Source organism: Telmatherina bonti (genome assembly GCF_933228915.1).
Source record: "Telmatherina bonti genome assembly, chromosome: 17".
NCBI lineage: Eukaryota > Metazoa > Chordata > Actinopteri > Atheriniformes > Telmatherinidae > Telmatherina > Telmatherina bonti.
In genome coordinates, this window is record NC_136615.1 from 19151077 (window position 1) to 19163777 (window position 12701).

General features: G+C 36.8%; 1 protein-coding gene across 2 annotated transcripts in view; it reads right to left on the reverse strand.

Moving 5' to 3' along the window:
* abl1 (c-abl oncogene 1, non-receptor tyrosine kinase) overlaps nucleotides 1–12467 on the reverse strand; it is a 35633-nt gene extending 23166 nt beyond the window's left edge. For both annotated transcript variants that reach the window (XM_079256833.1, XM_079256834.1), the window contains exons 1-2: nucleotides 12245–12467; nucleotides 10842–11206 (exon numbers count right to left, since the gene is read on the reverse strand). In XM_079256833.1, the coding sequence (XP_079112959.1) occupies nucleotides 10842–10968 (127 nt within the window). In that variant the 5' untranslated portion in view covers nucleotides 10969–11206; nucleotides 12245–12467. The remainder of the gene's footprint in view (nucleotides 1–10841; nucleotides 11207–12244) is intronic.
* Nucleotides 12468–12701: the final 234 nt, after the last annotated feature.

Sequence of the window (12701 nt, forward strand, 5' to 3'; positions counted from 1 at the left end):
TAAAAAAACAAGTGAAAAAAATTGTCTGTTAATGTGTAACTAAAAACTACTATAGAGCAGATACAGTGGATAACTTAATCATTTATGTAAAACAGAGCATTTGAGAGTGTAAAAGCATTCAAATGAGCACAGCACTTCCACAGAAACACTGGAAACAAAGATACAATAATGAGTTTCTACCAGGAACTCTAAAATGTTTCTGTGCAAGTTGGCCCTGAATCAGCTCTGATTTCTAATTTCACTTCAGCTTTACTCCTATAGCACTTAATCTGGAACAGCAGATGAAGTAAGATCCCAAATCACCAGCATTACGTGGGAAAAAAGTACTGACGAGGCGTGTGACCACACCACAGACAGCAGCTAAGCAGAAAAAAAATCTGTCACTAAAGCCCTGTTTACATGACAAACTTTCCAAGCTAAACCCCAAATTTTTCCTTCTGTGTATCAAGAATTGTCATTACTGAGAATAAAATGGACAATAAGGAGTCTGAGTCTGAACAATGCAAATGCGCATTACAGGCTTGTAGTGGGCGGTGAAACTTTCCAGCTGTATTTTAATTTGCAATAAACAATTGACCTGGTAATTTTATACTTGATGAGAAACTTTGTCAGACGCAGGGCAGGATTGTGCACACAGCATGTCTATGTCTTTAAATATCACATGCTATGCTCATTTATGCACTTTTATGAAGCGTTATCAAACTATATATATGTATATCATTTTAGTGTACTAAATTACAACATTTATTTATATTAACCTTTTTATGATATGCATGAGCAGTCAGTGTCTGCAATTTCCTCCTGGATTAAGTTTATTTTACTTATTCAATGTTTTTTGTTGTTTTTAATGCCTCATTTTTTGCATGTAGTTAGCATGTTGCTTGATTTGGTTTTAATTCCATTTAGAAAAATGTTTGTTAAAGTGTATAATCAAATGAATTTATAAAATGAAATTAAAATAAATAACAGCAAGAGAATAAAAAGACAAAAAAGAAGGGAAGAAAAGGATTGCACCAGTTATTTGTGAGAAGAATGCAGAGGTCACATACTTCTCACTGCAGCAGCTCACCCCAAATTTAACTTTCTCTGTGCAAAATAAGCTAAATTACTCAATACACATCTGGTGCAACAGATTATATACAAACACATGCTATTCTCTCTCGGACACAGAGTGGACTGGGTGAAGAGACAGACAATGAAGAGGCTTTGGCAGAAACCCCTGAATGATATGGTCATTCTGGCCAGATAACTCAGTTATACAATAGACATTTTTTCCTCTGCAGACAGAGCACAGGTGAAAAGAATCAAATTAATGATTCACACTCAACAATAAAATGCACCGGTCTATACATAGTGACTGCTAACAAACTAGTCCTTTTCACACAGCAGTGGTGCAGAAAAGGAATCCTCAGTAATGCTAAGCTGTTCCCCCTAGTGTGCTTTTGGTGTCGTGGAATTAGCTGCTAGAAAGTAGCATTGTTGGTACAAGTGGTATTTTTGCACAGCTTGTCCTCCTACTGAACACAAAGACTCCAGATTGTATTTGCAAATAAGCTTCCTTGTCAACTCAGGTATTTATTAGCAGTTCATCAAACCCCAATGAAGATCCATCCGTTCTGCCTTAATTTTTTTTTTTTTTTTTTTTTTCAGTTCTGTCTTAAATGGTTAGGGTGAAAAGGACTGACTAAACTAAACTTTCCTCTTTCTGGGACAGGGGTGTCTATGAGTATGCTAACCAGGCCCAACTCACAACTTTAGCAACCAACAGATGGCACTGCCTGCCCCATCCCAATCGCACGACGCAATGTCAATGACAAATCCTAGATTCCAGAAATAATAATTTTTCTGAATCTAAAGGTGGTTGTCAGCAGACTTAAAAAAAACCTCTAATTATAGCATTGATTTTCATATATTTAGAGACAAATTTTGCAACAAAAGTCTTATTGACAAGCTTACCAAGTTATATACCAGGGAATCATGGTGTTCATAAGTCACAACCTAATGTTAAAATGTTTACTTCACGTAGCTTTTAGCTTTTTCAGTAGGGAATGTTTAAATCTTCAGAAAAGTATCTTCTCATATTAAGTACAACTGTAGAGAGCCACATGTAATTAAAGTAATTTAAGATCTTTTACAATGTTTATGCACCAGCACAAGCCATTCTATTCTATTCTATTCTAATCTATTCTATTCTAATCTATTCTAATCTATTCTAATCTGTTCTAATCTGTTCTATTCTATTCTACAGTCATTTGGCAGAAGCTTTTATCCAAAGCGACTTACATATGAGTGACAACACAAACAGTAGAGGATATTCGTAGGAAGGTGCTAGTGGACTGTCCAGTTGGACGCAAGTCCTTCCATGAAGTCCTATGGGGGTTTTTTTTGTTGTTGCTTTTTTTTATTTTGTTTTTAGTTTATGTTTACTTCTTTCCCACTACATAATATCACCTATGTTATAATACAAAGAATTAATACCATAAAGTTTGTTGCAAAGAACTGGGCTAAGTTCTCCAACTTTCCAATAAATATAGCTATACTAAGTGTTGAAGTGCTCCTTAAAGAGCTGAGTCTTCAGCTTGCTCTGAAAAGTAGACAGGGATTCTGCAGAGCGGACAGAGTTTGGGAGATCATTCCACCATCGTGGCACAACAGAGGAAAAGAGTCTAGCTAGTGATTTAGTCCCACGTATTGGTGGTAACATAAGGCATCTTTCACTGGTAGAACGTAGCTGTCGAGAGAGAGTGTAGGCCTGGATTAGGGAGTGAAGGTAGACGGGAGCCGTTTGAATTATCATTTTGTGAGCCAGAAGCAAAGCTTTAAATTTGATGTGTGCTGCGACCGGAAGTCAGTGAAGAGCGATTAGCAGCAGAGTGACATGAACTTGTTTGGGTTTGTTGAAAACCAGACGCGCTGCGGCATTCTGGATCATCTGCAGAGGTTAAAAAGAGCATGCGGGCAGACCTGCAGTAAGGAATTGCAGTAATCTATGCGTGAGATGACCAGAGCCTGAACCAACAGCTGAGTCGTGTGTTCTGTCAGGTACGGTCTGATTCTCTTGATGTTGTAGAGAGCATATCGGCAGGTACGGAAAACTGAGGCAACATGGACCTTAACGGTCAACTGGTCATCCACCATGACACCAAGATTCTGGGCAGCAGGCGTAGGAACAAGTGTGACAGAGTCAAGCTTCACACTAAATTGAGGATGTAAGGAAGGATTGGCTGGGCAGACAATGAGCTCTGTCTTGGACAGATTGAGTTGAAGGTGGCGAGCCTTCATCCATGCAGAGATATCAGCAAGGCGAGCTGATATTCTCATTGTGACGGTGTCATCCGGAGGAAAGGAGAGGAAAAGCTGAGTGTCATCAGCATAACAGTGATACGAGAAATGCCTTCTGGACTGAGACAGTATAAATTAATAAGAGGGAAGTATTGAACGCCTTTCTTTCTAAAACATAGGGCTGGTCATGAGCTAGCCTGACAATAAAGTGGATTATGATTAATATTATTATTACTATTTTCCATATGGCGAACCCTTGATGAAAAGGAGAAACAGTCACCAAACAGTAGTAATGTGCTGGGTAGTCAGAGACAAGTGTGTTTTACACATACACTCACAGGCTTATGCAGCTGCCCTTAATGAAATAGAGCACTGAGCTAAAAGCTGACTTTAACTATTAACAAATCTCTAGATTCCATGAGGACCACTTGCTCCAACAGAGGTCAGTAGAGCTGTCCAAGAGAGGTAACTGAGAAAGGTACACATACAGACTGAAAAATCAATAAACCAGTGGAAATTCTATAACAAAGACTTTCCGAGCTATGGCAAGTTCAGGAGGTAAACAGATTAGATAACTTAGAAATATACTTGTTGAGAATTTCACAGAATCTATGTGTGTGTGTTAGTGTGTCCATAAATGTAGTGACATGGCCAGCCACAATGAGAGACAAGCCACTGGGGGCCTAACAGCTGGCCTGAATGAAAACTACTATGAGGCGCCTGCTTTGTGCATGTGCGTGCATTCACACATGCACACCCGCACCCACATACACACCCACACCCACATATAAACACACACACACACACACACACACACACACACACACACACACACACACACACACACACACACACACACACACACACACACACACACACACACACACACACACACACACACACACACGCCTCCTATCTTCAGAACCCACAGGGATCATGGGAGTAGATTTGGTGTCTAGACTGTATAGATTCCTCAAGTTCCAGCCAAAAAAGAGCCAGTTACTCTCTAAAAGAGAAATGGATTCACTTACCAAACACACAATGGTTACAGCTGCTGCATTAAGCACACACACACACAGACACACACACACACACACAGAAATAAAACAACAGTATGTCTCTAATAGGGAAGGGTCAGCTCTTTACTCCTCTATCCCAAAGACTTTATAACTTTATGAAGTCAATATACAAGAAGGCCCATTCACTAATTTTTTTACGAACACATTTTTTTTAAAATTCTACTGACGAACATTTTACGAAAATTGTGGCATTCATCAAAATCTTCAAATCCTGGACTTATTTTTCGCTAAGAACAAATCCTACGAACACTAAAGAGTACTTTTACGAACATTTATCTACCAATACATTTGAACAAAATCCGTCTTAGCGTTGCTTTCTGCTTTTCAGTTAACTGAAATACAAAAAGTATAAAAACTACAATAAAGTTAAGTCAGGTTTTATAAACAACATTTTGTTCAAGTACAACACAATTGGTTATTTTAGGAAAACACCAAGACACGGAAGATCATGTCCTATTGTTATAATTTACCTCTGAGGAAAACTAAAGTCATTTTAAGACATTTAATTCATCGAACTAAAGTAATTTTGACACATTTACTTCAATCAGGAACAAATCAAAGTTAAAATGGATTTAATTCTAATGCAGGTCTTCCAAACAGATGCAAAAGGCTGCATAAGTGCTAGAGCTGATCCATACACCTCAAGCTGTTTGCGCACAACGTGGAAGTCTTGACTTTTTACAAGTATTTTTTGGGTGTTAACTGACAACTGGCCTTACCTATGCAAGGTAAGACAAGTTGGCCGTCTTAACTTGCGAGAGCTTGGTATTCACCAATCTAAAAGGAAATATGCGAACAATTTTGCAGTCTACAAATAAGTTGATGTCGGATGGAAGGTTTTTGTTTAAAAAAAAAAAAAAACAACTTATCAAATATAACTTGAAAACAATTTTAAGAAGATTTGTAAGAAAATACCCATATTGTTAATAATTCATTCAAAAAAATTCATTCAACATATTTCTCTTAATCATCATGTTCAGTGTTTCGTCTGCATACTTAGGACATTAGCTGTGATTCCAGGAACCTGTGACATAACTGAGAGCTACTGTACCTGCTCCACAGCTGACAACTTGTCGACAAGCGTGGCTGCAGATGTTTACTGAATTGCTCATCTTTGTATTAAGCATTACGGCAGAGAGGAAATGTGTTTCATATCTTTAGTCTTTAACTGTCACCATCAGGTCTTTTAGTAATTCAGAAATTTAGTAATTTTTTTGTCTTAGTTTCGAGTCTGGCCAGGACAGGCTTCAGTGTCAAAATATAGAAAAAAGTATTGGATAAAATTTACAAGTAAGAAAAGAAGCCTGGTTGTTCCGAAACTGACATATTTCCTAGCAAGCAGCAACATGCCAAAAGTCTGTGCATTTTCTGTCACCCAACTTGTCTGGCTGAATGAGGAACATAAGTTGGGATTGTTCTCCCCAAACATACAAGTTTCCTGTATTTGAGACAAAGACAGTTTACAGACAGGAACTGTAGTCTATTAACCCCTTACAAGACTGGCTTGCTGTATTTTTTGGTAACTTTTGGGGAGGGGGACTAACAGCTAAATGACCTTTGTGCAGTCTCAGACATGAAATTAATCTTGGTTCTACAAGAAAAACATGGCAGCAATGTGCTTGCTTTATATAAATACAATAAAACTATAATAAAACACACATCCTTTCATGTTTGTCTTCTGTTTTTCCAGTAATGACTAAGGAATTGATATGATCAGCAGCAACTATCAGGGGCAATTATAGTTTTCCATACAAGAAGACAAGAAATTTAAAAAAAAAAAAAAAAAAAGAAGTGCATACTAGCTGGTCTTTGTTAAAAGGTTCAGGTTTGTCCCTGTTCCAATAACTGATAAAAAACACAGAATGATTCATTCAAGCATGGTTGCCAATTCACTGAAACAAATAAAAGAGCTAGGTAACAATGGGCTTCGTGGTTGCTCTCAGTTTACTTGCCCATGAAAAAATAAACTGAAGCTGTGTAAGTAGGTCAGTTGTAGCTAGCAAACTAGCTTCTAAACACTGCATAGTGAAACAACAAACCCTACGGCTCATTTTTTCTGAATTACAATATAATTTGTCTGTAATTAGAATGTATTTTAATTACTCACAGTACCCATAAATAAATCTAAGTACCAGGTAGAACCCCCGCCCCCCCATCAACATGTGGAAGATTGAAAAGTTTAGAAGATATGATCACAAGTTTAGAAATCAACATTAAACTCTATCCCAAAACTTGTCATAGCTAACCTATTTTCAGATTTCTTAAATGATTGACAAAAAACTCATTCCTTCAAAAATTACGTATTACTTTTCAATACACAAAGATTACACCACTGTGGCTAGACAAGTTTGTTGGTGGGCGCATGGTATTTTTCTGAAGGTATTATTAGTACTATTTCTAACTAAAAAAATTAATTGTGGTTAGTGCTTGCGGAAGACATTGGCTGTAATTTTGTAAAGTTTGATAAAATCATAATTAACAACAAAAAGAATTGATGTAGCAGTGATGAAGGCTTGCGGATTCTGCAAGTATGACAGTATAATAATAAAGAGTGCCTAAAATGTCAAACTAATATTAGATTTTACATCAGATTGTGATTAGAAATGTTCTTTTGCTTTAATTCTATCATGGAGGCACATTTATTAAACAAACAAACCAAATAGAATTGATAATGATAATGAATCATCTTCAGATCTGTTGTATTAAACATGTCTGGCAAGGTAACATTTATTTAATTTGGACTTTTTTCTCCTAACAGCATATTCAGACATTTTGAAACACACTCAGCAGCACACAAGCTGCTGCAAAGACTATGAAAGCCAAAGCTCCAGGAAATTCACTACCGCACTCAGCCTTTACAATCTGTGCTAGCTAGCCAGTGAGATCATACATATCCACAGTGAAATACACAGGGAAGCAAAAACACAGACAGGTCTTTGCTTGTCCCCCCCTGTGTCTTCCTCCCAAGCAGCTGCACACAGAGGTCTGAACCTGCCTGCTGGGAAGCAGTGTGGCGCTGGCTATTCAACTTTTAACTAGCTAAGCCCCACTAAGAAGAGAGAAAAAAGAACATAAAATTGTGTTGAAGTTACCCTCCGCTTGCACTATGGCTCACATACCCTCTTATGGCCTAACCTGATCATCACAAGAAGAAAACAGGCAGAAAGGGAAAACAAATACGCCCCCATCACTGACCCTTTACCAAATTTGACCCATTTACCGACAAATGCTATCATTCTGTTTTCCTGACCTTCCTTGTCCTGTCCCCCTCTTCCATGTTATGCAATACTTCAACTCAGTGGAAAGAATTGCTGCCAAGGGATTCAAAGTCCTACACTTTTGTTAAATTTATCAGTTAACTGGATGCAAAGAGAATATTGTTGATCTCTCATACATACATACATACATACATATACATATATACCCACACATACATACAGACACACACACATTATATATATGTATATAATCATTTCAAATCTACATTAGCCTGCAAAACATACAGCATAATAATTTGTACAGTATGCTAAAATGCTCATTTTATAACAATTTCAGTAAAACCCCTCAGTTCAGAATTGTTTGTCTATCTCATTTTACGATATGGTCAACAATATCAGTTCACTGCAGATTTTTAAGTGTATGCTGTCCAGTTTGGCTCCTTGACTCTCAACTACAGACTGATGCTGATGAAAAGAGCATACTTCTAGCATGTTTCTGGAACGTGTTTAATAAAACTCATATGTAAGTCGGTTTGCATAAAAGCGTCTGCTAGATGACTCTAGAATATAATAGAATAGAATAGAATAGAATAGAATGACACATTTGAACTGAAGGAATCTTTCTTAACACAGGATTTCACCATATACGCATATGTACTTTTTATTTTATTTTGATAAAAATGTTAAATTTAGGGTCCATTTCCAACTATAATTACTGACAATAGTTTAAGATTTTCTGAGCTTTGGTAGCTTTGTCATGATTACATTACAATACTCCAGACATGGTATTGTACTGCAGTAAACACAATGAAATCCCACGTTTCTTTTTCATTCAATTCTTTTTTAAACTGCAACCACCATGAATATTCTGGTTTTGTAATATAACTTAAACTCTGATATTCTCCTTCCACCCAGTCATGTTACTGACTGATGTGCATCATGTATGTACCTTATAAATTCTTTTCACCAATTTTTTATTACTTTTTGTTGCCTCCTCCATTTTGGCATCAAATTTATTCAGAATGTATATTTGAGGGAGGAAAAAAAAATCAATACATCAATAAAATGTGTCAGTTTCAATATTCAGTACATTTTATGAGCGCAATATTTAACGATATTTGGCTTAAATTTTCTGAAGATTTAACACATTTAGCTTTAATTTACATTTCACATAAAAACTCTTGTGTGAACTGGGTGGTCTTTAAGTATCAAAGATCAAGAAATGAAAAGGATAAAACTTTGTGTGGATTTATGTTAGATTGCCTGCTTTACTCTACCTTGGCTGTTTTATGCGTCATGTTATTCTGTTATTCTGTGCAATAAATGAAAACACAGACCACCTTGATGGTACTTGGAGCTACAACTTGTAAGTAATAACCCACTGACTATGAAAACAAGAAGTAAAGTAAGAGATGAAGTCAGAGCTGGTATTATATAAGTTACAGAAGTCAGAAATGTTACAAAAATTTTATCCAATGGGACAGAAAAACAGACAATTTTATTTGTTAACAAACTATAAAATAGATATCTGAGAAAGTAACAGTTGTAACATCTCCAGATAAGACTCACAATTTGATACTTTGGATATCATATCGTAGCTTTATAAAGAAGGGTGAGGCTCTGTGTCCACAGTCTGCCAGGACCTCCCCAGAACCGAAAAGGCCTGCCTAAAGAGTGTAATGCTTTCCTCATGCAATGCAGAACAGATTTCATAACAAGACTTTGAAAGTCAATCAATAAATACTGATTTAAGTGATTAATTACCAGAAAAATCCTTGGTTTCACTTTTCAGTTGTAGAAAATAAACAAAAATGGTAAAGAAGCAGTCTTCAGCCTTTGTAGTAAAAACTACACACTGTTTGACACAAGCACAAGATGAGACACTGTTGAGCTCTGCAACTCACAAAAAGCTTATTTATAAATTATTTTTGCTTATTTTTCTAAGTTATTTGAAATGGGGAAAGTGAAATGTTTGGCTGTGTACTCAATACTGGGAAGTACACCACACAGTTCTTTGTCTATTTTATCGATTTTCCACAAAAATAAGTGCAACTTCCCTGGTTTTATGAGCTGTTTGTGGATATTTTCCTGGTAGTCTCCTCTTACTACCCTGTAATACATTATATGCCTTTTCAGCTTTTAAATGATGTGTCTGACATTAAACTCAAATTCAAATTAATGTTTAAATATACAAATCAGATCAATAATTACATAGATCAATTTCATAAAGTATCAGTTCACTTGTAAATTAAATTACAGATAAAACGCGAAATAGCAGTATTTTTTAAGTACTTTGTAGTGATGTATGTTCAGGGAAAGTGATTTCTGTGCATTGGTAAATTTTAAAATGGTAACAAATTGGGTGTACAACTTAAAAACAGTGTAACAATAATAAATAAACTTCACTATCAAATCACTATGGCAGAGATACCAGGTGAATGAACTATATTGAATTTCTCCACTGAAGGACAAACAAAGTCTATCTCATGTCATGTCCTCTCATCTAAAGTTTCTTCTCAGTAGAAGCAGTAAGTCAGTAAGACAGTAAGTCAGCCCAAGGTGGGCTGTGGTGGGCTAAACCCAACCATCTCTACAAGAAAAAGTGATCTGGGGAACTGCTTGTGACATCAACCCTCAACATGTCTTACCATAAGCTGTTAAAATGGTATAACTGCGTGATTTAAAGGTTACACAAGTTTACATTTATTATTTAGTTGTAAAGCTGAATTCGTAATAATGAGTTGTTATTAGATCATTATTATAGCATTATATTATTATATTATTATTATATCATTATGTCAACATAACATCCTCAGCATCCTCAGTTCTTGATTACGAGGACAACTTTTGATCAAAATCGACTGTTCTAACTACAGATGAAAATCAGATCACATCTTTCCTGTCTCAACAACAGTCCAAATGTAAAGTAGGATGATAAAAAAAACAAAAAAAAAAAAACTGAAATTTGAAGACATTGTATTTCTGGCATTATTAACAGAGGTACATTAGTTTAGTACACTCATGGTAACGATGTAATTTCTGCAACTTCAAAGTTTAGTTGACTGGACATTTGGTTTGGACACATGACAGAGAATTATTATAGAAGCTTTTACATCTTTGGAAACATAGCACTCCAAAAACTTAAAACTTACTCAACTTTTTCAACTAATACCTTGACTCAACTCACCAAGATAGTTTGAGAAATTCTTAAACCATCAACTAGAAATAACCTTAATGAGAGTTCATAAGAGTTTGACCTTACCGTGAATATCAAAAACATTTAAAGGCTTGGTCACATGGCGTGATGACTCTCTCTTTCCCCCCTTGATGAAGGCTGGTAGACTGGGTCTCCTCTGATCCCCTACAAGCTTTCCCGGCTGCTGCCCCATAAGGGCAGGATGCCAGGCTGCAGCCGGGACTCTCCAAGCTGGACTCAATTGCTCAGCAGGAAGGGAGAGGATAAGGAGAAGACAGGAGCCTCTTTCCTGGCTCAGGCTGTCCTCTCCTTGGGTTCAGTAGGTGCAGCTCACCAGTACAGATCTGTGTTACTCCAGGGTGCCCCTGTTTATCATACATTTAATGGAGTCTGTGAACTTCAGATGACAAAACAAGGCATTTGACAGGAATCTAGAACAAAAAGAAAAAAAAAAACAGTCAGAATTCATTGGGGATTTAAGTGAAAAGGAATAATAATTATCTGCCATGATTTTTTCATTGTAAACTGTCCTACTTTAACATAAAGATGAAGACCAGAACAGCTTCCACGATTTTACATGTTTCTTGATCCCTTTTGTGGCTATACAACACCTCTTCCAAAAATTATGTTCATGTTGGTGATGGAGGGCGAAATGTTAACGCATAGATCTTAAATTGTTACAATGGTCATAGGTTCATTTAGATAAATCAAGATCTGGTGGCTTTTAAGACCAATAAGCATGTTTGTCTTTGTATTAAAAAAGTGCAGCAACCCATGATGCTGTTGTTATTCTGGAATAGACCCCTTCCAGCCTATTTCATTACAGGATAAAGATGATTCCAGCCTATTTCATTACAGGATAAAGATGATTACACACAATAAGTTTGTACTTTGTCGTTTTTCTTTAAAGGGACAAATTGACCAAAACCATGTCAGTAAAAATACCCCCAACAGTAAAACAGAGCCCCTAGCCCTCTCACTGTTGGGGGTCAAGGGTGACATTTGCCCTTTAAATCAGGGTCTTTCTTTACATTGTATTGTCTGGACTGCATCAAGGCAGCTACTAGATTTATTTTTAACACCAATCATGCTCTTTAAATAAGTTAGTGTTTGTTAATCTTAGCTTATTACAGGCTACACACATAATTACAGCGAAATCCTGTTCTGATTTGCAACTCAGCAAGGGTCTCGAAGTAAAAACCTATTCACTACAAGGACATACACAGAAGGTTCATTTCATTTTTAGTCAATTTTAAGGTATTGTGACCCTTAACTCGTCCGAAGGTACTTTATTTCATTACAAAAGCAATGTCAAGTTAATTTCCAGTAATAAACATGATCGTAAACAAGGACAGACCTTTAAAACTGCACACAAAAAAGTACAGTGAATTTAAAAAAAAAAAAAAAAATTAAATAATTTTTTTAAAAAAAAGCATATAACGGAAGTAAAGAAGTGAAAGCAAACTTACACAAGCAGAGAAACATTGAAAGTGTTGGTTAGCTGGCGACCTCCAGCTAACGTTGAAGATAGCCATGAAAGCTAACCAGCGTCTGCTGGTGGTGCGCAGCGCCAGACCCGTGAAGGCACATCGGACAGTCAACCACTGGCTGCTTCGCTGCTAATGACCTCGGACAAGTGCACATGAACGTCTCACAAACACATTTTCTGGTGAGCAGTTTTGCACTTGGCAACTGCTCTTTTCCAAAGTCACAGATATGAGTTTGTTTTAAACTTCCGTGTCCACTCTTCCCGTGTTGCTGAGCTTCTCCCCCTGTGGTACCCGGACTACAGACACTTCAATCAAGGAGGCGAAGAGAAGTTCAGGGAACTCTTCCCAAAAGAGACCGACAACTCTCTCTGCAAGTCTTCTCCTTTGTTCACAGTCCCCAAGCTCTTTGTTACCGACTACTCTGTTCTTGTACGTA